The sequence below is a fragment of the Cyanistes caeruleus genome, chromosome Z (genome assembly GCF_971803275.1).
Source record: "Cyanistes caeruleus chromosome Z, bCyaCae1.hap1.1, whole genome shotgun sequence".
Classification (NCBI taxonomy): Eukaryota; Metazoa; Chordata; class Aves; order Passeriformes; family Paridae; genus Cyanistes; species Cyanistes caeruleus.
Genome location: NC_141732.1, coordinates 47077953 through 47104932, shown reverse-complemented (window position 1 = coordinate 47104932; position 26980 = coordinate 47077953). Strand labels below are relative to the sequence as shown.

The window sequence follows — 26980 nt, the reverse complement described above, 5'->3', positions numbered from 1 at the left end:
TGTATTTTTAAAGGCAGAGTCTACTCTTTACCCTTTCTAGCTAACCCTTTTGTAGATGTGCCAAATGTAATCTGAATCATTATCAGATCCATGTTTTCCATCAGAACCAGAAGAAAAGGGCAGAGAAAATGGAAAACCAAGGACGCACTGTCTTGAAAAGACTGAAATGATGTGGGTGAATAAATCTTTGTTGAAAGGTAAAGTTCAAGGTTCTGGGGGAGAAAAGCATCCCAAATCAGCCAGAAAGGATGACAGAACAACTTAAACCATCAGTTACAAAAGTCAACACTAAACCTACAAAAGTAGAAAGCAATTCAGCTCTTCTCTTTTCCCCACCAAAACCCATGCTGTACTGGAAGTTGACTCCTCTCCTCCCCTATTGTACCTACCTTCGTTATGTCTGCCTTTTGTTAAGAGAACACTGATTGGTGCACCCTGATCCTGCGGTCCTAGGTATTCATGTTGGCGGTGTATTTCGGGTGAAGGACTGCGGGAACGAAGCCTGTCCCGACTACGACTCCTCATTTCCCTCCCATATCTAGGATCAGATAAAGATCCATGACTGTAACTGGGTGGGCTGTAGTCTCCTCTGTAGTCCCGTTCATAGGCAGCATCCCTGTCGATGCTCCTTCCCCTGCTCCGATCCCTTCTATAGTCTCGATCCAAGCTCCTGTCCACACTCCTACCACGACTTCGATCGCGGCTGTAGCTGAATTCCCTGTCACGGTCTCTGCTTCGGTTACGCCCTCGGTCGTGCTCGTCTCTATAGCTCTGATCCAGGTTGTTTCCCCAGCTTTGGCTGCGCCCTCCATTTCCACTGTGCCAGCTTCTCTCACTGTAGCCACTTCGAGCACTTTTGCCATCAAATTCTGCATGGTCATCCATTACATCTAAAGCTCTGTCCTCATAGTCAAGGGAGGGGCTTCTCTGCAGCGCAGCTGCCTGCACTTTCCTTGGTCTTTTCACTACCTGTTCAGTGCAAGAGAAAACAAAGAAACAAGCAAATTCTGTCAAAGATCAGAATGTGAAATTGAACAGATAAATACTCTTCATGTGTCAAATATATATTCTATTTATTATTGGACAAAATCTGTGTATGCAGAACATCATTTGCCTCACGTAACTTCTATTTTGTACCACTTGTTATTCAGTAAAATAAACATTATAAAATAAACATTTTATTCTCAGTTTTTCAGTAAGATAACTTTGTGATACTGTTGATTAATTTTCATTTGTTTCACCTGCAGAAACTACGTCTTTGTTTTATTTATTTTGTACTTTGCACTTGGCAAAGGACTGCTTTGTTTTGTAGACTTTTAGAAGAAAACCAAAATCCTTACTGGTTACACAGGTACATACCACTGGCGTTTACACTGATTACATTTGGAATTTACTTACAATGGTGGCCACTTTCCCACTTTTTCTAAGTTGCTGAACTGCAAAAGAGTGTAGAACATTTTCCATCGGGGTCCCATTAACTATGACCACTCGGTCATTTTCTCTGGAAACGGGGAGAGGGATAAAAAAAGAAAGAGAGGATTTAAGAGAAGTCTTCATGAAAATAGCAGAAAAAAAATCTTTTTTTTTTTTTTTTTCTTTTTTTTTTACTTTTTACAGAGGAAACTTATGGATTTAGTTCAGTTTACCAAGGAGTTCTGCTTTTAAACTCTGTTTGCTATATCAATTCCACAATATGTGAATACTAGAAACAGCTTTTGGTACATCTAAAAATTAGACATTGAGCAGCACTATCTTTGTGCATATACTGTGTTCAGCTTAAGCACCTTGTCATAATATTTATTAAAGAACATTTGTGATGCACATTGAAACAGGACTCCTAGTTTTAAATAAGAATTTCATGAAACCTTCAAACTGCTGAAGCCATTAGGCAAATATTCACAAGTATAACTGCAGTACATTTTTCCTAAAGTCTGGTGTTCACATCTGGTCACATCTACTCTGTAGAAAGGTTATTGAGAGAAAAAAAATCCCAATAAAACAGTAATACACAAGAAGTCTCCCTTGCCCTAAAACACAGACCAACTAAGATTAGTAACTTTTCTGTTAGACCTCCTGTATATCAAAGAGACCACTAACACCTCACCCATATAACCCCATATGAAACAGCCCCACAACACTGATTAATTTAACCCCATAAACTTCATAAAGGCATTTTAATGCAAAAAGTGAAGATTAAAAAAAAAACCCAAATTACCACTCCTCATACTCCTCATATTAGTTTATTCTGGTGACTACCCAGTTACAGTCAGAGCATGAGCTCAAAAAATTACTAGTTACTTTGCCATTTTCTGCTAGATAAAAGAAATCTTTGGTACCAACTTTTTTATCTTCATTATAATCAAATCACATTGCAATCTTTTTTTTAATTAAGAAGATTATATACTCTAAGCCTCGATTTGTAAGGCACTCTAACTCCTAAATGATTTTTGTGCCTCTTTTCATATCCTTCCAATTCCTTTTAGTGGATGAGTATGCCAGAACAGCATGCTATATTTCAGTAGCAGTTTCATCCAGGTTTATGCAAGAATTAAAATAGATCTCTGGACAGTCCATACATCCAAAGCTAGTATTGAACTTAACATTGCACTATTATGTCAAGAGGTCCATCTACACATTTTACCCTACAAAAGATGACAGGATGATTTTACCCATATGCTCTGAAGGTTAGACCTATATTCCTTGATTTGTTGGAGGAACAGCTTTGCCTTCAATTTTCTTCAGAATGTGTTTTGTCTGAAAGTGCCCAAATATCTTGGTACTCCCTTGCCATCATCAATTTACCTATGATCTTTCATAATTTATGGACATCATTTCATTCCCAAATCACAGATGATTATGGTGTGCAGGGCTCACGGTTATAAAATGTAGGATTTATACACTTGTGTTAAAAATTATTGATTATGTGCTTTACAATTACCCTTTTATTTAGTTACTCAACAACTCCTATGCCAGCCATTTCATTTTCTGACCAAAAATAAATGCAAAACCATAGGGACAGAATCTACTCTCATGATTTATTATTCCTGCACAATTATTTGGCATTTTTCCAAACTGTCTAGTCCTCATCAGGTATTTCAGATCAAAGAATGAAAATATGATGTAGGACAGAAACTTTAAGCCTACAGACTAATTGTTTGTACATGATAGATGCTGCCTCACCAAGGATGAAGTTATCAGAAAGACAACAGAAACGATTTCCATAATTTTTTCTTTCAGATATAAAATCAAACCTTCTTTGGGCTGACTTAAGCCATACTTGGAAACTAATGATTGATCACTAAACATGTGTACTGGAGAAGGAACAAGGAGGATGTTAAAGAGGATGATTTTAAGATACTATGTATTTCTACTATTTTTTTAAATGAAATGCAATCTTGAAAGAAACATACTTAACTGTTAAAGACTTTTCAACACCACCACAGAAATGTAATGTCTTGCTAAACAGCAACTAACACCTCTATGTAGGGTTTACTTGTTTTGTTGTTTTGGGTTGTTTATGTTTTTTTTTCAAAGAGACATCTAGATATTCAAGAGAGCACCAAATCTTGAGGTGATTAAATCATCAGGATTTCAACCACATCTATCTAAAGGATTTATATATTCTACAGCCATGCCCCTCAAAATGCCAGATAAAGGAAAAAGTGCTTACTGAAGTAATCCATCTGCTGGACCACCTGGGAGAACATCCGAAATTACAATTGATGTTTCACCATTTTCAAAATGAGGGTTATCTCTGCCACCAGAAACTGCAATCCCAAATCCTCGTTTCGAATCCTTTACAACAAAAATAAACACAACAAAACTTCAATACATTGACAGGAATTTTGACAGGGAAAAAGAAGAGGAACAAGAATGTTCTCATGATGGTACTCCAAGTAGATATTATATAAAATATGATAGCTGCAGGCAGAGTGCTGCAGACACACACAGTACCTCTAGATTTGAGAAAGATTAGGGTTACACATCCATGTATCAAAATGATAAGTTTCTGTCTTCCAAAACCTCTACAGCCTTCTGATTGTTGGTAGTTAAGTGAAAAACTTACTAAATTTGCCTGCATTTTGCTTCACCATCCCATGGGTTTTTCATAGCAAATTTATTGTTAGGAAAATCAATTTTGTTAGCGATACTTGGGAAAGTGGAATAGCTTTCCCAGGATCTCATCTTCATTATGATTGCTAAGTAGTTTGTGACAACTACTTACTCCTCAATCAAAATAAAAAGATCATGGTTGATTACAAAGAGCAATTAGGATACTTATACATTGTCTATATAATACTCATCCTCTGTCACAATCAACTATTTTAAATATGTAAATTATGTCAGACCTGTCATCATAGAAATAACACATCCATAGAAGTCCTAAGACAGCATGCATAAAACCAAAGAAATGCTTCACAGAATGCCAAGGAACAGCATTAAACCTGGTAACTTTTAGCATAACTGAACTGCTGACAGCAAGGTGAGCACAAGTTTAAAAAAAAAACCACACAAGTTTAATTTCATCTAATATTTAACATACACATCATCACTAAAAATTACAAATTATGCTACATTTGAGCAAAATGTTTTAACATAGTGGCAAAGTGACACATCAAACTGAAGTCATGTTTTCCCCCCAACACCCAATCAGCATATGTAGTCCATTGTATGTCACCTCGTGTTCCACTAATGCTGATAGTTAGCAATTATTTCTTTGAGAAGGAAAAAAGCAGTGTGGTTTTCTTTTAAAACAGCACTTCACTTGCTACAGCTCAGTTTTACAGGAAGCAGTTTGATGTTTTACACAAAAACAAGAGATTTAAAATAATGGTAAAATTCAATGACAGTGGCTGATACAGCAAGTTCAGCAGCCCTTTGCCATCTCAGTAGCCTAAGCCTATCTGTGTGGTAAAGAAGTAATGCTAATTTACACAGCATCAGAGATCTGAAATGCTGGAAATTACAGAACTAAGATCTTCTGCAATTTTTTCCTGTCTTCCTCTGTAACCTCAAAACCAACCTCTTCTGAACCATACTTTCTCACATGAAACAAGCTATATAGAAAAGATTACTATTTCACCTTGGCTTATCAAGTTCAGTTCACTGCAGAAGATGTGAAAAAACTTGAACAACTCAGTGCAGGCTGCTCACTGAACCCAGATCATCAGAACAGCTGAGAAGAGTGCCACCACCACTGAACCCCAAACTGCACACCTTGTACTGTGGTGTGGCAGCCTAGCTATTAGAGAACACAGGCATAAGTGCTCTGTTTTCTTTAATTCAAAAGGACTCCACTTGATGACATACTTCCTCTTTTCTTAAAAAAACCTTTTATAGTGACACCTACAGTACACCTGTTTTATAAGTTTTAATGACACTGTTTTTCCACTGGATTCTACACTAGTATATATTAAAGTATATTACAAAAATAAAATCAGTGGAATCCTGTTCAGTGATTATTACAAAGCTTGGACATTAACCACAACCTGTTTGATAGAAAACCATCTGCTTTACTTTTAAGGCTCTTCAATGATAAATTTAACTATGTGGCTGACATGTGGTATTTGAAAGACCAAACAGTAGCAAATATTAAATTGTTAATTGAATTTATTCTTAACATTAAAGAGATGCGCTATGGTAGGAGTAGCAACTAAGCTTTAAAATAAAAACCATACCTGATTTGGACAATGAATTAATCCTATTCTAGACTCAGACATGCTAATAAAATCTGCTGCAAAACATATTCAGAGTAAACCAGTGCTTGAATATTTGAAAACTAAAAATATAACGGGCACTCACTCACCTTTTGTAAGGTCACTGTGTACTGTTCCCATATCAGCTCTTCCATGCCTGAGGCCTGTTGCACACAGAAACCAATTAGTAAAACACACAGCATATAACTATTTAAATTAAAATGTGAAATATCCCACTAAACACAGGTTTAAAAAATATATGCATATTCTAATATTTGGGAAGAATTAGTTTGAAATTCGTATATTTCAATTAATGACAATTTTTCTTTAAAAAAAGGAAAAAATTATTAACAGGTCCAGAGTGGTAGAATCCCTTCACGTTTCACTGATTTAACAGCTCATTCTGATTTTCTGGAAAATGCTATTCAGCAAAAGCATTTAACTCAGATCAACTAGCATTCTATAGCTCTGGTTCAAATACACATAAAATACTTATGGAAGACCTTTCTGTCCCAGTATGCAGTAAGATTAGCAGTTGAAACTGAGGTTTTCAAAATGAACTAGACTTCAAATCTCTTGTGTCTTGTTCATGTGGATTTAACAAAATGTTTTGTCCGCTATCAATTACATAACTAAATATTTAGGTTCCCATCAAGAAATTAAATTTTACAGGAAAACACAATGTATCACTATATAGTACAGATACAGCCATTTCTGTGACACTTCTCAGAGACTTTTTTTTCCCACATTTCCAGTTAAAACTGATCACTTTATCTTACATGATATAAGCTGAAATCTTTCCAACATCACAGCTTAAAATATAATACAGAATAATCACCCAGCTATGATGCATCATATAATACACAGCCAGCCCCTTCAGTGTCTGCCCTGTAAAACTAAGAGAAAAATGAGCCACTGCACTGCAGAAAAATGACACTGCAAGCACTTCATAATGGAAAGTATCCACTGCAGAAGAAAAATCCAGGCACTGCATAAGTATGTGCATGCTTATACTTAAGCCATAGGTTTTATTTGTTGAAAATGGTCTTCCTTTATCTCAGAAAACTGAATTACAGACAGAAGCTCAGTTCAGACTTAATGGTCTTTTTAAAGGCATCGTAGGGAGTACTGACAACTAAACTCAGAAACAATAGACAGAGAAGTGACACAAGAAGGGTATGCCTCTACTTTAAGGCATCCCTTGCATTTTCAGAGTAAGACTTCTGGCAGTGCACAACTGTTCAGCAAGCTGTGGACATTATTTCTCATATGCAAAAAAACCCTTCTTGCATAGTTTCAGTTGATTCTGTGCACCACAAAGAGAAACTAGACTTACATTTTCACTCGCACATTCACTGTATTGAAAAAAAAAGTAAGTCCTACTCAGAGATCCTGAAGGAATATGCAAAACATTCAGCATTCTTACCAGGAATTTTACAACACTGAACAGTGTAAAATTTCCACTGTTCTGCCAGAAAATGAACAACGCTTTCCAGTTTCCAGTACCTCTGGCGTCTAATTAAAAAGAAAATTAAAAAGAGATGTAGGAGATGATGGCTTATACTAAAAGTAATACATGTAAGTAATTGTTTCTAAATTTTGACTTGTCTAGATCGGACAAGAATCTGTTCATGATTATTAGTATTCAAAACGTGTCTGGGGTCAGTGTTGAATGTGCTGAATCACATACTAAAATTGCTTCATCTGGTAATACCATTTAACCAGTTAACATGTCTAAGCTTTCAGCTATCTGAAACGGAACTCACTCGATATATTCCCTTACAAAGAGAATCTCTGTCACAAGTGAAAAATTCCTCCTTAACTAAGCTCTTCTTTTGAAATGCTGTGATGCTGCTGTAAATGGAAGCAACTAGGCTTGCTTATCTGGCATGTATCAAACAGTTTACCTACCACTAACCCTTCCTAGAGTCCTGCTTTCCTATGTATTTTTAAGCTCTGAAAAAATGAATCTGTGCTGAAAAAAGGCCTCAATGTCATTTAAATTCCATCTGACTTCACTGAATAAAGTTTTAGAAATGAAAGTCAGTACCAAATGATGGGTAAGATTTGAAGGACAAGCAGGTAGGTTCAAATTTTGTAGAGGCACAGAAGAGGGGAAATGTTCTCCATCCTCCTCCCGGTAAAAAAGCCTCAACAACTTAGACATGTAGCACAAACATCACTTGAATTCAGTTTGCACTGTACGCAGCTCCTACAAGCACCACCACCCAGCCAAGAATAATGAGGCCAGCTCTCAACAGGTGCACGAGTAAGGCAGGTAGAATGCAGTCACGGGGAGCTTACTACCCATGGGGATGAAAGACAGGCCTGAGAAATGACTGTTTATTCAGTACAATACTGCAGGAAAAGGACTGAGGAAAGCACTGTAAAGATATCAGGGATGGATGTAAGGATACGAAACAGGAAACTTACAGGAATTTCTTTCCAGAAAACTAGGCCTTCCGTGAGCAGTGGCGTAAGTATAAACTTGTGCACAAGTGGAGAGATGTACTGGGTAGTAAACCAAAGCATCATAAGCCTACAGAGTTATGTTACTTTACTCTGACAAATAACTCTTATGGTTCTGGTCAGAAAGAAAAAAAAAAGTAGTAAGAATGAAAGAGAAACTACTGCTTACAGACGCTAAAATTAAGGTCTTGCAAGATTCCAAGACTATAGCATCATCTCATTTGTGCCTAGAAAAAAGATCCTCAGTGACTGTTTCAGGTACATTCTGTGCAAATTTGGGGGTTTGTTATTACCTTGACACTGTTACTGAAAATTCAAAAGATAATTAAGCAATTAGCTTTTAAATTCGTTGAAGTAATCCATTTTTTTAAACTGCTCCTTGGGAAACTGTCTCCCATTTGCTGTCCTCTGCATCAGGGAAGGAAAGCACACTATGTACTTGCACAGCTGATTTTGTACAATGTACAAAATTACCAAGACAACACGATTAGTTCTGCTGTACTGATAAAGCAATGCAGGCTCTACAACACAGTTCAAAGAACTGAATGATCACCCTGGAAGCCCATAAGGCAAAAACAATCTCTAAACAATAATCTCTTTAATATTATAAAACATACTACTGCTGCTTGCCATTGTCACGATGCTAACCCAGACGGTCAGAGTAATGGAGAAGAGAAGATTGAGAGGGAGGGAGAGACTACAAATGTTACAAATCATCGGTCAGGGACTTGATCAAAACTAATATCTAAGTCTCCACCCGAATTGCGAAATTCCTGTACTCCACATTTAGTGATGTGACTCTCCTCTGAATGCATCAAGTGATGAGTTATGAAAAGCCTTCATCACCTTGCCAATTTCTTCATACTTCATCTGTAAGGAAACACAAAAGGATCCTGAGCAGCTTGTGCATCCCTTACAGGATCGCAGTTTCACTGCAAGATTGCACACCAAAACACTGGAGAGAGAAAGGCAGGCAAAATGGTTAAGAACCCCACCTCCAGCTACTAACACTAACTGTTTTACAAGTCCACCCAGGTTTCATATAGACAACAGGCTACCTGCAGTAAATGCAAATTATTGTAACTAGCTAGTCTAAATTCATTAGGGACTATAGTCAGTCCATTTCTAATTAGAACACTATAGTCAGGATTTGCTTAAATCTGTCTAATGCTCATACACTAAAACGACAGGTGCTTTCTAAAATACCCAAAATAGACTGTTCAACAGAATCCTTGGCAGGAAACTAGTCAAAGTGCTAAAATCGCCAGTGTGCAACAAACAGGCAGCTGTTGCAGCTCTAACTGACAGTCACCAAGAGATTTATGCAATTACTTGCTACTGAGAGATCACAGAAGACAACTTCATTCACGCCGAAAGAACAACAAAACCAGAAGACCTGCCACGACAATCATCTGGCTATAAAAGTGAGCTGGAGAGGGGAGGGATATGTGAGGGGAGGAGGGGAGGAAAAGACGTGGAGCAAGATGCAACAAAAAGCAACTCACGTGCCCTTTTAAAATCCCCAACTTTTTGACTGCATGTGACCACATTCTCTGCAGAGCTTGAGCTGTCTTCATTGTTGCAGGATATAATCTGTGAGGGAACGCCGTACATCCCGTCTTTTCATCTGTTTCCACCACTCAACATGGTTATGTAATTCTAATACAATAGTGGCCTACATACTAGAACAAATCCTGCTGTCAGTTTCACACAGAAACACATCAAAACCGCAGCAAGGAAATGCAGTGTGAGTTTAACTAACTCCCAGTTTGAAAGATCCCAGGAAAATGCAGTGCTGTAATCTTATGTTTGTTTTTAAATGAAGTGCTGAACACTATGCAGCACCTTACTCTTCTTCCAAGCACATATGGGTTCACCCCACTGGGAACCTAATTTAAATATAGAAGAAAAAGGCTTAAGAAGCACAGTACAGATGATTTGAAAATTCATATATTGACTATAATATTTTACAGTTTTTGCAGAACTGTGTGGGCTTGGCTCCAGCAAGGAAAAGGAGAAATAAATACAGAATAATACTCACTGAAAATAACAGTATTTGCCATCAAACATTTAGTAAGGTATCATTTGTAAGAAAGATAAGCTAATCGTACAGCCAAACAGATAGGTTACTTTATTGGAAAATAGGTCAAGCTATCACTCCCATTTATGCTGCATGAATACTGTGAAATTTAAGCCCCAAGTGAACTTTTCCCCTAGACTTTATGTAAGTTTCACAGGCAGTGAACAGATAGGAAGATATGCCAAGTTTTGTACACAATGCTAACCAAAACTTCCATACACAGATTTCATTTTTCACTAGTCAACCAATCTTAACTGCTAAAGAGTATTAATTCAGACAGCAGTGGAAAATGTGAAGGGTTGTGTTGTTCATTTTTTGTTGGGGTTTAGTTTTTTTGGGGAGTGGGGTGGGGGAGAATGGGGGTAGGAGGAATGCAGAAGGACAATGCATGTGTTCAAGATTTTCCATGCAAAGCAAAGACTGAATTCAGCATTCCGCATTTTAACTACGACCCCACCTCTGCACTAGGTGAACTAGGATGAACAGAGGCTTGCACCTTCATCACTGAGCTGCCAAGAGTGAACACCAAGGGGATCCAGAAGCAGCACACTGACACCAGCCCCCAGCTCAGGCTACCCACTTGGACATGAGTAAGACTTTTATTAGAGTTTGGTCAAAATAGTTTAGAATCTCCATCAACATTTCTAAAGAGCACATTCCTCTCAACAGACTCACATTCACAGCTTCCAAAACTGGTATTTATTTATTTATTTTTACAAAATAGGGGCAGGAAAAAGAAACAAATGTAAGTATGTCTTTGAGACTTCTCTAGCCCTGTTTTCTTAGCTTTTTTGTTTTCCTCCCCCTAGCCCTGAAAAAGCTTCAGAAGCACTCCTAATAGAGAAGAAAAGACCATCATGACATAAGAGAATAAAAATGGTGAATTATTATCCATGGGCTGTAGCAGTTATAACAGCAAGGACTCTTCTTTCTTGGTTTTGGACTATCCTTTTTCTCTACAGGAATATAATAAGAAAAATGAATGGATTGCCTCCACCAAAATTTAAAACAGAATTTTTCTGAAATTTAAAAAAATAATTTAGAAAATTAAAAAAAAAAAATTTAGGAATGTTGCTGCAAGTGAAAAGACCAGAGAATTAACAGAAAGATGCAAATGTTTGCATTTGGATGTTTCATTTTGAAGGAAAACAATATCTCCAGAACAGGAATACCTCAATTCAATTATTTTAAAGTGAGCTAGAAAAAAATTTCAAACAAGCATTGTCCCAGACACTGTTTCCTTTTACTTTACCTGTATGCCTCTTCACAAAAACTAACTATAAAGGGAAATGATAACCTAATTTCACTCCTAGAACAAGATTACAAAGGCAATTACAACATATTTACATATCACATCTATTATCCACAGACATTTAAAACAAAAACTTTTTTTAAAAACAAGTTCAATTCCAATGACAGATACCAGAACACTCTGGTTCTTTCTGGGAGTCTATCCTGACAATAAATGTTTGTGAATCCTGTGGGGAAAGAAAACTAAGCATGATGATCTGGTTTATAAACTGGGGAAGGTGAAAAGAAAACGAGAGCTCTCAAAAAACTTAACAGAGCAACCTCAGAACGTCACAACAAAATCCTACAGCAGCAAGCTGCAGCTCTCCTCTCACCCTGGTGAAAATTTTACACCCAGCACTATGTTTTGATCTCTTCCTCTATAGACAAGGAAGAAAAAGGGTGTTTCTTCACATACAATCTATATAAGCAAGACATAATCTCTCCAAGCAAGCAGAAAGGATATCTGAAATAGTCTTGCTGGCTCCATTATGGAACTAACACAAGAAAAGAGGTCCTTGTGCCCTCCAATTTTTCATGTCCCCCTTCATATGTTACTAAGGATATAAGCACAGGAACCTTGAAAGCCAAGTTTAGGTCTTCCCTAAAGACAGACTCACACAACAAGGATGATCAAGAACTTAAAGCTTAACTGAAAGCTACCCACTTGTAAAAGGCAGAGGGGCAGGGACTCTTCTATCCACTGATAGGAACAGCCAGGGGAGGGAGTCCAAAGCTGTATCAAGACATAAGTATTCCTAGTCTCAAAGACTAGGTACACTATCAGAGGAATCAGAAGCTGCCCTTACTCCTAATCTGCCCTCATAAAGACAATTATGATAGACAAAAAAGCATGGCCTTAGATTTACAGGCTTTCAAAGATCCTTATCCACTTCAATTTCTGGATGACACTAAAATAATGCCCTCTGTAGAGAGTAGAGGCTCAGTGAAATGAGAAGAAATCTATACATCAGTGTGCTGTGTGAAGCACCACATCTCCTTTTTCAGCTGAATGCCACAGCCTAGGTTATTAAAGACATCTACAAAATGATGATCATGTAACACAAGTTGCATAGCCAGATCTTGCCAAGTATTCTCAACATAGAGAAAAATGACTGAAGAGGAACAGGACCTTTACCAGGCCTCTCTCTGCAGTGAGAAAGTCACTTGGGAGAAAGCTCAACCTGATGTGTTCCCATGAATTGTCTGTGTATGATACAGCACACCTTTGATTAGGATCCAGGAAAAAGAGAAAAAACTACTTTACCCATATATCTTTCACAATAAAGCCAACATCTTGCACAAAAGGAGGTACCTTACTTTCTACCAATAAGTTCCCTGATTCAAAGAAGCTTATCCTATTTTTCAGGTAGGTTACTGTACCAATACAGCAACTCCCAAAAGAGCAACAGATCCTCCTCAAGAACAGGTTTCTAGAATGATGAATGGCTCAAATTAAAGAAAAAAGCGATAAAAAATGGTTTGCAAAATTTGTCCATTAGAAGTAAAAGATAACTGCTCTTCAACAGTGGCAGAAACTCCTCTTTCCTCCTAGGGGCACAGAGAAGACATTTAAGGTACAGTTCCATGTTAAAAGATCATCAGCTCTACTTTCACATTCCAGTAAAATCAAAATGGTTGTTAACATCACAGTGTGTTATATTAACAGGATGCAGGAAGTTGGGGGGAAAAAAGTCACAAACTGTGCACATTAGTATACTTCTGCAATGGAATGGAAATTTTTGAAGGAGAAGAAAAAAATTCACACAGAAATGAGCTGTGCAGGCAATCCTTTCTTCTGCTTCCCTCTAATGGAGAATTATCAGTTCCATTATATAAGGTTTGCTTTCACTCAAATTACTCAACAGGAACAAATATTACCAAAATACTTTTGCACTATTGGCAAAGTAACAAATACATTCATCAGCAACCTGGTCAAGTGGAAATTGTCCCTGCTCATGGCAAGGGGGTTGGAATTAGATTAATTTTTAATTCACTTCCAACCCAAATCACTCTGTGATTCTGTGTGTTATCAGACTTTGTGTCAGAAACTTTTTTTTCACACAATGCGTGTAGAAACAGCAATCTGAAGGGCTACCTAAGAAGACCTAAAGAAAACATAAATTGAGCATAGTGTTTCCAAAAATTTGTTTTTCACAGAAAAGTTAAAATCATGGTAGGAATATCACTATACAGAAACACAAACCATTTTTCATGTAAAAGACAAGATATTGTTCAAAGCTTTTTTAAATCATATTTCACCCAGAAGTTATACCATTCAGTTGCTAAATGCGATCTAAAACAGTACTGGCAAATACTGCATGAAGTACAACAAGCCTATTCTGGACATTCACAAACCAATCTTTCTTTCTTAAGTTTCATGAAAACTCTTAAAATTATCAAAGAAGAACAGTTAACTAAACAATAATGAAACACTCTTTTGTTTCACTTATTTTAGGAATACTGTGAATCCATCATGACAACAATACCCACAGTCATTACTTGACACTGTGCTGAGCACTATTTGCCTACAAATTTTGCTTTCAGTTAGCAAAACTACTACTTCCTACAAATCACCCAGTACCAAGGCTCTCAGCTGCAAAGCCAAGAGCACAATTCAGGTTTCTTGACTTCAAGTCCAGTAGCCTAAGTATTGTGCAAGGAAGCCAAAACACAGATTTCCTCCATTTCTGTCAAATACAAGTCTTGCAGGGAAACAGCCCCTGTAGTCAGAAAACAGGGACCAATCCTCTCCCATTGTGGGAGTTCAAGACAGCTAAAAGGTGAGGAAGAATTCCAGGGTGGCAGAACCTGCACTCATTTCTACCTCTTGTTACATCGCAACACAACAAATGCATTCCACACTGCAAACTGAACCAGAATCCATTCCTATCCAGAACTGGGGAGATGAAGGGCAACAGCATTGTTCATCAGACTGTTGAGAATATTAATTGACAAACGCATCTAGGTCTCATTTGCATAGTAGCATTGTAGCCCTGATATTAACATTCACAACATAATGCCCCAGATCTCCCAGTGCACAAAAAAATTGTTTAATGAATAAGCCCAAGGGGATGGAAAAAGGTTTCACACACAGGTAAAATCTATGCTTATCTGGATCTTTGATAAGTTGTGTTCTTTTTAATGCAAACTATATCACTTCATCCAACTCACAGCATTTAAATGACAAACAATGCTTAAATGTAATGAAGGATAGATCTCACACAATCTGCCCAGGGCAGCAGCCCCTGCTTCTTCAAATGGCTCACAGCGATGAAACAGCATCCCTAGTCAAGAGAATTTTTGCAGGAATTTGCCCAAGCACAGGGAAAAAAAAAAATCAAAACAGAGGCATGGGATTTGAGTTCTGTAAATATTTAATTTTTCTGCAATTCCAAAATAGAAATATTTTGGAACCCAGACACTGAAAGGAAGACAGTAAAGAATGTGGCATTGGGCATCCTTTTGCTGGATTATAGTATAGGGGACAAAATCCCTGTGTGGTTTTGTTTTGTTTCAACTCTGTATTAAAGAAATACCTAAATAAAAATGGGGAGGCTTCACATATAAATATCTGAGTAATGCACATACTAGACTCTTTGGGGAAAGGAAAAAAAGCAACTTGTTTTCAGGGAACCTTTTTCGTTCAAAACAGTAAGATACTCATTAGGAAAACTGTATTTCCTACATAGTTTTACCGAACATTTACCAATTACACTGAAAATTTTCAGAAGGGGGGACAAGCATTTTTAAAAGAAGAAAAGGGAATATCAGGATTTTCTTAAAATATTTTGAGGTCGAGTCACAATTCACCTTAGAAATAGCTTATGAAAATCTAAGATGGGTTGTATTTTTAATTTGTTCATTTGTTTGCTTTCTAGGTGCTTTCTTCTCAGACCTGACAAAGTTTCCTTGCCTCTAAAAATGAGCACCTTTGGAAGGTTCTCAGAAGATCAACACCCCTTTTCATCTTTGGCTATCCAGTTTTTCCTTCCGAAACACACAACCTCACAGGCTGGGTACAGCTTTTCATGGTATGAACTAAACAAATTCTTTCTGACCATAACAATTTCCACACTCCTCCTACTCAATTACATGCAGTCTCCTTGACTCTGTGAATTCTACTGGTTAGTTCTTAAAAGGAAGCCAAGACAGCTTTCTGAAGCCACAAAAACATGCTCATTTTTTCTCACTGAATTACTTTCTTGCCATTTCTGTCAGATGAACTGGCAGGCCAACGGAGATGGCAGGAAAAAATACTAGAACTCTGCAGCTAAATTCAACCTGGACAACAGATGAGGCTCCATCTGTTGGATGAAGGAGGTACCAGGAAAATGAGATTTTATAAAAGGGATATATTAAATCATAGAATCATTTAGGCTGGAAATGGCCTCAAAGATCATTGGGCCCAGCTGTAAATGTAACACTGCCAGGATTACCACTAAATCATATCCCTAACAGTATACCTGCATGGCTTTTAACTACCTCCATGGATGGTGACTCAACCACAGCCCTTGGCAACTTGTTCCAATGTTTGATAACCCTTTCTATGAAGAAACTTTGCCTAATACTCAATTGAAACATCATTCTGGCACACTTAAGCCTACGTCCTCTCACTTCGTCACTAGCTGTCTGGGAGAACAGATCCACCCCCACCTGGCTACACCCACCTTTCGAGTAGTTGTACAGAGCAATGAGGTCATCCCTGAGCCTCCTTTTCTCCAGGCTAAATACCCCAGCTCTCTCAGCTGCTCCTCACAGCACTTGTGCTCCAGACCCTTCACCAGTTCTGCTCCCCTTCTCCAGACACTCACCAGCACCTGTCTTTCTTGGAGTGAGCAGTCTAGAACTGAGCACAGGATTTAGGTGTGGCCTCATGAGTGCTGAGCACACAGGTACAATCACCTCCCTCATCCTGCTAGCCACACTATTGCTGACACAGGCCAGCATGGCTGGGGCCATTTTGGCCACCTAGGCACAGGTGGCTCATGTTCAGCTGCTGTCAGCCAGCACTCCAGGGTCCTTTTCTGCTGGGCAGGTTTCCAGTCGCTCCGTCCACAGCTTGTAATACTGCTTGGGGTTATGATGAAAGTGTAGGACCCATCCTTTGGTCTTGTTGAACCTCATGCTATTGGTCTTGGATCATGGATCAAGCCTGTCCAGATCCCTGCACAAAGCCTTCTTACCCTCTAGCAGATGAACACTCTTGCCCAACTTACTGTTATCTGTCCAGATCATCAATTAACTTATTAAACAGGACCAGACACAGTACTGAGCCCTACGAACTCCACTTGTTACTGGCAATCAGCTGGACTTAACCCCATTCACCACCACTATTGGGAACTGGCCATCTAGACAGGAGCATGGAAAAATGAAACAGAGTAAAATACTTCTATGGAAAAGACAGGAATACAGAACATCCTAAGTGGCTTTAAGACTACTTAAGTGCATGAGAAAATATTTTATACATTTATTGGTTGTCCCACTCTGTCCTATGCTGGTGTGGCCCTACCTCAAGTCCTGTGTGCAGTTTTGGGCACCACAATATCTCAAAAGATATAAAGCTATTAGAGAACAAGCACCCAGGATGATGAAGGGTCTGGAGGGGAAGCTGTATGAGTGGTTGAGGTCACCTGGTCTGTTCAGCCGGGACGAGACTGAGGACAGACCTGACTCAAGTTACAACTTCCTTGTGAGGAGGAGGGGCAGGCACTGATCTCTTCTCTGTGTGGCCCAGTGACAGAACCTCAGGGAATGGACTGAAGCTGTGACAGGGAAGGTTTAGGTTGAATATTAGAAAAAGGTTCTTTGCCCACAGGGTGACCGGGCATGGGAACAGCTCCCCAGGGCAGTGGTCACAGCACCAACCTGACAGCTGAAGGAGTGTTTGGAAAATACTCTCAGGCACATGGTGTGTTCCTTCTTTTATTTATACATATATGCACAGTAAATACATGCCCCGTGGCACAGATGAGCAGGAAAGCAAGCCTGCTTCCTCCCGCCCCCTCCGGCTCACGCTGCACATCACAAAGGCTCACAAGCACCATGAGCAATGTCGCCACTTCTGCTGAATTTGCAGGGCACTTTAAAGTCTAGCGCAGGCAGCACCAAAACCGGCAGGCAGGCAGGCAGGCAGACGTGACCCAAATTCCCGCAGGAACACTGTCCCGGGAGGGGGCTGCGCTGCCCGGCGCCGGGAGCCGCGGCACGACGCGCTCTGCTCCTGCCTGCTGGCGGGCTGAGCGCTTCCCATCACCGTGATTCGGAGAAGCGAAAAAATGCATTCCGAGAATTCTCATTAGGCCAATATGCTATTTCAAACCCATCCTTTCATAGTAAATATGACGGAAAACGTGATGTTAAAACAAATTTGTTAGGTGCTTTTTGTTTTCTTTCTTTCATCTCAAGCCCATACTGAATCGTCAAACGGACTGGGTTTGGGGTTGTTTGTTTGGTTTTTTATTAATTCCGGTTTTATTATGTGCCTTTTCTTACCGCATTTATTTCAGGAATTAATTGTACTGTTTATAAAAAGTAAATAAACATATTCTCCGTGAAGTCTCGTGTTCTGGAAAAAACATCTGGTACTCCAAAGATAAACCACTCACTAATGCGGACAGAGACGCCAAGACACCATGAAAATAGGTACCTGAAAATTAGCAATCCCAGATTTTAGCACTTAACAATAAAAAGCAGAGATATAGTTACATTTTCAGAGTGAAGCTTTTTCTTCAAAACTGCTTTTTACCTGAACTTAAACAGTTTACACTTTCAGAAAATACTGCAAGGTCCTTTAAGGTCCTGATTTTGCTGACATAAAAGAGACAGAGAAGTACATTACACCAGAAAAGTAAACAACACACACACAGAGGGATTTTCTAGAATTTGTATTTCACAGTACTTGTGATCTCTGACAGTAAGAGCAACAGTTAATAATTTCAATTGAGTATGCAGAAATTACTAGGTATTGTGTGGTGTGTTTTTTAAAACAGTGAGGCTTATTGAACAAACTAATCTTTTTAGCAAGAGATTCACATTCTCATTCCCTCTCTAATTATTGTGGAAAGGGGTTACTACAGAAGCAGTCACCTGAACTGGTTTGGTGCTACCCACAGCAGGTCATCCTTTACCATGATCAGAGGCAGGGATGGGGGCAAAAAGCAGTACTTACGCAGCAGAGTGTAACAAGATCCAAACATTAAAACTCAGCATCAATTTACAACCCCCAAATATTATTGCCAATTGAAAGTACACATGCAAAACTTTCCTGGGATGAGTGGTAGGCACGAGTGGAGTAGTTTGCACTTACTACAGCTGAATTCTGCTGGACTTAGATGCATACATATGCATCATCAAAGCCACTACAATATCCCACTACAAACAGAACAAAAGATTGTTCAAGATGAAAAGGGAGGGAAAAAAAAAGGAAACTGATTATATTCAAAACACAGCTGCAAGATACTCAGGTCTTACCTACTGATTACCTAAATCTCAAAAATTCAGCTTAGAGAACTTGCTCCTGGTGTACATCTATCTTTTGCCCAAGAGCAGTTCTCTCATTTCCTCGGTAGAATTGTTCCAGTGCTCCCCCAACAGGAAGCAATCAGTTCTTCAAAATGATTCTTCAAAAAAGAGGGAACAGCTTCAACTGGAACAGAAAACTGCCCTTTGGGGAAGAAATAAAGCAGATCCTATATCCCTGCCGTCATCCCCCTGTCTCCCCCACCCCAATTAAATTATTTCAATTTTTAGAAAACAGTTAATTTTAAGTTTTAGAAAACAGTTTCTGCCTCTTGAGAAATAACACTCTAGCAACTAACATTTTTTTTCATCAAAAATGAATTTCAAATTTTAAAATCCTTTTCACATATTACTTCACAGAGGACAGCCAGAAAGCTGGTTTTCTCAAGTGTTCTGGGACCCACAGCACCAGTCCAGTGGAGGAACCTTGGAAATGACAATTCAGTCTCCCACAGGTGTTGAAGGAGCTCTGAAGAAAACAAACCTCACCTCCTGAGGCATAGCACGTGCCCAGTATTGCAGTGAAGATTTATCCACCACTCCTTTTTTTAAAAACTCAGCAAGGCTTGAGAAGATAAAAACCTGGAAGCCAAGTGATTTCATCTGAAGAGCAAAGTTAATTGAGGTAAAAGGCTGACAGATCAATTATACGTCAATATTGCATATGTGCATAAACACTGGAAAGTGGAGATTTCATCTGCCATTTCATTTTCTGAATGTTTTTCCTAGACTTTCACCCTGTCACACAGATTATGGTGCTAGGAAGGTTTTTTTGTATACACTTTAGGAAGCTAACTACTGAAGGGACACTGAACTTTCAGTTCACCTGATCAACACTGGCTTTAAAAGCTACCTCTGACTTAGTCAGCCCCAATCACTTTAACTGTAAATCTAACACATACCTTTACAGTTTCTGGACCATCTGCTCTTTGGGATACCAACACAAATTAAGTCTGAGAATTGAAGTGCTACAGCAAATAGTGCATCAGCTGAGTTCAAGGGGACTTGAACTTGTCTTGGAGTAGTAAAATAAAAATTCAAAAGTTTGGTTCTGATGTGCTTGCAGTATCAGGATTTGATGGTAAGGTAAATCAAACTCAGTAGGTGTACATAATCAATTTCATTGAGAAAAAAATTAAGTTAACTGTGAAATAAAATAAGTGCAGCCACCATTCCTGAAGTGCCTCTTTTCATGAATTATTTATTCTCTGCAGCTAAAACATAGCTTTTACTCTTGTGGCATCTTAAAATGAAGGAAAAAAAAAAAAAGGAAATAGAAAAAAAAACATATGTATTACATGGTCCAAAGTTCTAATTATAATTTTTTTCAACTTCAGCAGTACACTTTGTACTGCTGCTGTTTTTGAATGCTTCATCTTCCTGCATCCATATTCAAATAGCAAACCAAGCAGTAGAAGTGACCAACTCTAGCACCAAAAGATCATTATTCCATTGGTCATTCAACACCTGCATCTCTGGAATCTGAGAAAAACAAGCTGGGTACCTGTCTACTGCTTCCTGCAACTGGTTTTTAAAAGGCCTATTCATTACTGGGATACAATCCAATCAGTCCAGCATTTATATTTAATCATCCAGTCATAATGCAAGACAATTCAAACAATGGAACAATTGTTAGTTTCCGAGCTTCATACTAAACCAGATTTTCTGTCCCTGTTAAGGTTTCTAGCAGCCTTGGTTCTCACTCTATTAATAGAACAACAATATGCCGTATTCTTGGAAGCATTTTACTTTTAGTCAAGCATTCCTGTGTGTATGTGTCTAAGTATGTAATCTTACTACATATTGTCACTTCATGTACTTCATGTTATACACTTTACGTTAGCTTTATGTTCCTGTCTGAAGGAAATAAACATGAATATAGCTCTGTGTAATTCATAAAATTTAATGGTACATTTGATCATATCTAAGCCTAAAACCCCATAAAACTCACACTATACAATGCATTTCATACAACTACCAATGCTGTATCACAAACCTCACAGAACACAAACATCAAACTGAAGGTCACATTGACCAAAATATACCAAAACTGTACAAAATCAATCTGTTTAGAGACTGAAGTCATACATTCAGCATCACTCATATACATTCCACAATAAACAATTTATTAGCCAACTTTACACTAGTTTCCAGTCATATTAGTCATACCTCTCCGCAATTCCTTTCTTTCTACCACCACACTTCTGCCTTCAAGGTCTTAAGCAACTCACCTCTCCCTCTCAAGATGTCTCAACAGTTTACTCAGTCATGACAGAGAGCATTGCTGAAGTTCACTTCTAATCTTTAACATGTCTTGCACGTAACTAAAATGTAAACAAAATCTGTTGCAAAAGGGAGTTTAGCAATTTTTCTGTCATTCAGACAGTGGGATGCACAGATGCAAATGCAGATCTGAGAATTGCATTTGAAGGGTTTAGGTCTGCAAGTCTTATATTGATACTCTTCACAGCGTATTTGGAAAAAGAGGAAACAAGTAATCACCCAGCCTCTCCCAAGACCTTATATACCATGAGACAATGGATTAAGCCAGCTGCACCTGCTTCAGTAAAACACATTCATAATCTCTTTATTCACAGCAAAGTTTCTTCCTCAGAGCCTCCAGAGGATTAAAATTATTTTTTCAAACAGCAAAATTAATCATATAGCCACCGCTCTGAAATTTTCTGTGACAGTGTCACCAGCAACCTATCATCCAACATAAAATAGTATTACACTAAAATTCACCTGTACCTGATAACACTGATAAAACAACAGAAGGGCAGATGAGAGTGGTAAAATTCAAGTATTTTCCATTTGTTTCACTCAATCCTTTTGCAAGACTGGATGTAAACTCTAAGTATACCATGTAGTTATGCATGACTCTGCTAAAATTGTTATGAAGAATTTACCACATACGCCTGCAGCGTATGCAGAAATTATTCCAACCAATAGTGTTAAAGACAGCAGTCAACAAACAAGCAGTAAATCAACACAAGGGGCAGAGGTCTGAAGTCAGCTGCCCCTTTTCTTTCGTACCAGGATAGTAACTTTCACGTGCCTGGTTCATTCCTATGGCACTAATCTGAGTTCATCTCAAGCCATTCTTTCTTCACTTGAAAGGAAGCCAGCAGAACAATTTAAAACTAGAGCCCTTGATGCAATATTTCTACCGAACCAACGCTTCACATGTATGTAATGTAACATCAATGTAAGTAACTTGGCATCACTCCAACCATTAAATGAAACCAAACTGACACATCCCTGTGAAATAGGGCCACTTCCACTGAACAGTAATCTGAGTACACAAAGAATAAACTAACCAGAACAAGCTCAGCAAGTGACAGAAAAAAGTTATTCCTCCTTTTGCAACTTCCATAAACTACATGAGGCTTTGTAAAGAACTAAGGAAGAAAAACAAGAGTCCTTTTGCATATGTGGCTGAAAGGAAACTAAACAACTCTGAATCATTAAGGTTTAGAAATGCTTCCATTAAATTACCACCCAGAGCAAAATTCATTTTGGTAGCAACTACAAGTTCATTCTCAAATGAGATTTGGAACAGAAAGTTTTCTTCTTGTGGTCTGAGCCACATGAAAGAGCACTGTACACTTCAAGAACCTTCTGACACACAAAGCAGAAGCAGACCATAATAAAGTGTTCTGCTTTTATCCCATCTGAAAGAAACTGAAGCTATGTACCTGCCTATAGACGAACAAGCTTAAAAAAAATCTAAGACCAGTTTAATCCTTTTTTCAAACTACTGTGATCCAAGAGTTTCAGTCCATTCTTATTGCTGCAGAAGACATTAGGAACTTACCTACTGGCTTCTTCAAGATAAAGCAGGAAAAGAAAGCTTGGAAAAGGAGCTCAAAATTAGTTCAAATTATAAAAACAGGGACAAGAAGTTAATTAATAAAATTTAACTAATTAAGTTCTACAGTTCACCACCATAGCAACATTAAATAGTCATCATTCTAACCTGTCAAACAAAAAGCCATTCAGAAAATGACAAAACATACTTAAGACACCCACATATACTAGAACTAGATTGTAAGTATTTCACATACACTAAAGGGATATGTCAACAAAAAGAGGGATATATCAACAGTACTCTGGTACAGGGGGTCTCCCATTCTACCAAGAGCATGACAAGTGTCTCTGAGGTACAACTTAACCTATTACAAGGATCTTAAACTATCCTTAAATCTTTCAGGTGCACTGGGCACCGCACACAAACAGCCAGGAAAGAATTATTGCCAAAGGGGAGCTGAGTGCACAGCAACTATTGGAAATGTCAGTAGGTATCTGTCTGCAATCAACACTCTGTCTTCATAAGTCTGACAGTGGGATTTTTTTTCCCTAATGTGACACATCATACTGAGGTAAAGCACAGACAAGTGATTGTCAACTGCCAGCAACTAAAAGGGAGTTCCTGCCAAAGTACCGAGTCAGAAACAACATCCCCCCTGAAAGACTTTCAGGAAACTTAAGCGTTAGAAAATAAAAATTTACAGCCGAACTATAATCATTACTTAGCCCACTGACAAAACAATGCAAGTACAGTTCCACACAGAAAAAAAGGAGTTCTTATGCATCATCTAACGAGCATGCACACACATGCTACTAATCAGCTATGCTACTGTCACTTCAATTGCTTTAATAATGTATCAGCTCTACAAACAGAATAACCAAAACCACTGACCACTTCTTATTTCTGGAATAAGAATTACTAAGGAAAACAAAGAAATAAAAAATGCAAGTTATTTTTCATCCTGTTCTGAAACTCTTCAAACAGCTTCTGAAATACTGGCTGGGCAGAAGAATCCTCAGCCATGGCCACTAAAAGAAACCCACATTCATTATCCACTAGATTTTTGCAAGTGCTGGAACATAGAAAGAAGAGCAATCAGTGCCAAGCACTGACCCGGGCAGCAAGCCGCTCAGTTCAGTCAAAAGCCAACAATTTGCTTCTCAGAGCTTTGTTTATGGAGCCTAGAATGACAGTCTAGTTAGACATCCTGCATTATCTCTGAAAAGCTCATACTGACTAAAAGTCATAAGGGATGCACATTCAGAATGCTCTCTCATCACGGAATAAGCACGCATGTGCAAGCAAAAGGTAGGGCAGGCTAAGTATACACCTATTATTAAGTCATAAATAAATGAATAATGAATAGGTACATTATTTCTTGTAGCTGTATTCAGATGCTGTAGATCAGAGTTGGTTTCTTTCCAAGTTTGTTTTTTTTTATATTGTGTTTCTTTAACAAGAACCATCCAAAACTCAGTTATGAAATATTCGTGCAGTACTGCTTCTCAGATCTAGAGACTAGCAGCAGAATACACAAAAAAATTTTTCTCTCTGGTTACTTTATAGGGCACAACACAAGATACAAACACCTGCAAGGCTGCTGCTAACTGTTTAGTTAACTGCTAGAACTGCAGGCCTTGAAGGAGCATTTTCTTCTTTACTGTATTTTGAAGATCTGGGATAGAGATGCCTGAAGAGTTCATGAAGGCACCTCTCCTTCTATTTAGTAAGTTAAACAATGCTTTATTCTCACAAGGTATTGAGAATAATCACACATATTGTTTTCCACTGCACACTCCAGTTAGGATGCATTCTGTTGAATAAATCTGCCTGAAGGCTGGTACTTGCAGTGTATGTCTCTCCTATCAGCACAGATCACACAAAATTCTTGGAGTTCTTAATTTTCATGGCAAGAAATACACTCCAAATATGGTTCTAAAAAATTAAGTGATTTTAAGTTCATTTGCAATTTTAACAGCCATGAATTACAGTCAGAATTCCTAGTACAGTTATAAATTTTACATTGTTTGCACAGCTTCATTAGAAAAAATAAAGAGGAAGCTAAAACTCCTAGCTATAGTATCTCTCCAGGTTCTTCTCTCTTTTTTTACAAAATAATGAGTAAACTGGTGTCTTTATAAAAGAAATGGAATTGCAGCCTTATTAGCAACTTATATAAGTTATTTTTTTATATATATATATATATATATATATATATAACTTGCAAGGGACATAAGGAAGTAGCTACACTGACCATTATCTCCCCAGTTAAGTTCAGACCACATAAGAAACATGAGCTTTCTCGCAGTCTCACACAATAGGCAGAGGGAAAGATCAGCCAAAAGCTCCCATTTGCTGACAGAGAAGCTGGCACTGAATTCATAACCAAGATAACCAACTTCCATACTGCATGGACTCACAGCTGTGAACCAAAACGAAGCTTTAGCCAAATTGATTAATTCTTTCTTCTTTACATGAAGGGCAGGCCCTAAAATGGTTTGAAGGAATGCTGTACACTCAGTTGACACCTGGCAATCCATACTTTTTATCAAGCCAACAGAAGCACTGCCATTAATTTCAAAGGGATTCCACCAATATTGAAAAAAATGTCGCTATTTGAGACACATAACAACACAACAGACAACACAGTCTGGCAGTACATTTCTTTGAATACACTGCGAAGTGTCTGCAGGAATCATTCCATAATGACTATAACACATTATTATGGCTGTTTCTATTTTCTCTCACCAGAGCCATCAGCAAATGATTACACCTGCTTAGCAAAGGTACTGGAGCAACAGTGTCAAATACGCTGGGATCTGTGTCAAAGGGCTTACGAGAAGAATTAAGAAGAGATCAAACACTTAAATACAGGTGAAGATGAAGATAACAAAACAAGAAGAGTTAAGTAAATTACCCAGATCAGCTGCACAACCTCTGAGGCAAAAAAAAACCCCCAAAACCCTAACCAAGCAAAACCGACAACAACAAAAAAACCAAGCCATCCAACCAAAAAACAACCCAAGCACACGGAGTATGGAAATAATCACATAAAATAATCAACTCTTCGAGGATACGTAGGAGTACTGATTATTCTACAAGCCACAAAACAAAGTACGAGGCGTAAGTAAGTGTTTATGGCTTCCATCCACATTTTAGTGGGGGTAGGGGAAGTGCCTGCAGACAAGTTCAGTTTTCTGCCACACCACACCACCCCTCCACTCCTGACAGATGCTGCCTACTATTCTCTAGCCACGTTGTCTAGTGCTGTTCAGCAGCTGACAATCTCAAAAAAACCAAACCAAAACGAAAAAACAAGCCGGGACCAGTGAGAGGGGAAAGCGGCTTTTCTTCATCAAAATCCTGAGTTTGTTCCTGCACAGAAAGTGCGGTTATTTTCGGCTATAACACTGACCCGCAACCTGAGCCCAGCCAGTATTTAAAATACAAAACTACGTGTCGCCTTCGGGCGCCGCAGGAACCGGTCAGCGCTTCGGAGGACAGGCTGCCTCCCCGCTCCCATTTAACGGGAAAGAACGCGGCATTCCTACCGCTCTCGGTTCCAGCATTGTCTCGGCCAGCCCTCGCAGGTGGGACGCGCTGAGCCCGCCCGCAGCCCGCACCGAGCGGGTCCTGCCCCGCCAAGGCAGGGCGGGCGGTCCCGGCGCTGCTCGGCTGAGCCCCGCGGCTCGCAGACACACCTGTGCGCCGCTGCGACTCGCACTCCGCCCCACAGGCTCGCCCCCGCCGCCTCTGCGGTGCCCCCGGGGCGCAGGGCCGGGGCAGGGGCCGGCTCACGGAGGTGCTACCGACCTGCTCCGCCCCCGCCGCGGGCTCGCGCGGGCCGCTCCCGGCGGAGCCCTGCGTCGCTCCCATGGTGACATGGCCGGGCCCGCCGCCCGCGGCCCCGCGGCTGGCGGGCACTCCCGGCAGCCTGGGAATGCTTCTCCCGCCTCCGCCCCGCCACCGAACCGGCCGGGCCCCCGGCGAGCGGCTGCGGCGGAGCCCGGCAGGACAAAGCCGGCTCTAAGCAGCCCTCCACAGAGAGACTTTGTCCTGCCGGGGCCCGGCCGCCCCTGCCGCCAGCCAATCATGCCTGTAAACGCCCCGGAG

General features: G+C 39.3%; 1 protein-coding gene and 2 long non-coding RNA genes across 19 annotated transcripts in view; 1 reads left to right on the top strand and 2 right to left on the bottom strand.

Annotated features, from left to right (window-relative positions):
• The window catches only part of TJP2 (tight junction protein 2), a 62738-nt gene that overhangs the window by 16119 nt on the left and 19639 nt on the right, over positions 1-26980 (bottom strand). For 2 of the 17 annotated variants that reach the window (XM_086868006.1, XM_086868019.1), the window contains 4 exons: positions 5807-5860; positions 3671-3795; positions 1399-1501; positions 390-969 (listed from right to left, as the gene is read on the bottom strand). In XM_086868006.1, coding sequence (XP_086724132.1) covers positions 390-969; positions 1399-1501; positions 3671-3795; positions 5807-5851 — 853 coding nt within the window. In that variant the 5' untranslated portion in view covers positions 5852-5860. Of the gene's footprint in view, positions 1-389; positions 970-1398; positions 1502-3670; positions 3796-5806; positions 5861-7122; positions 7212-8129; positions 8281-9011; positions 9121-9497; positions 9608-9670; positions 9788-12202; positions 12321-26418; positions 26840-26980 lie in introns of those variants that run through there. The other 15 variants (XM_086868015.1, XM_086868016.1, XM_086868017.1 and 12 more) reach the window with 15 other exon arrangements.
• Positions 9832-25994, top strand: LOC111940614 (uncharacterized). Its single transcript, XR_002869563.2, has 6 exons — positions 9832-10835; positions 15417-15569; positions 18045-18180; positions 19417-19681; positions 24434-24593; positions 25619-25994. It is a non-coding gene; the product is annotated as an uncharacterized LOC111940614 (long non-coding RNA).
• LOC147648423 (uncharacterized) lies at positions 18410-24162 on the bottom strand. Its single transcript, XR_015280513.1, has 2 exons — positions 19546-24162; positions 18410-19201 (listed from the first exon to the last, which is right to left on the bottom strand). It is a non-coding gene; the product is annotated as an uncharacterized LOC147648423 (long non-coding RNA).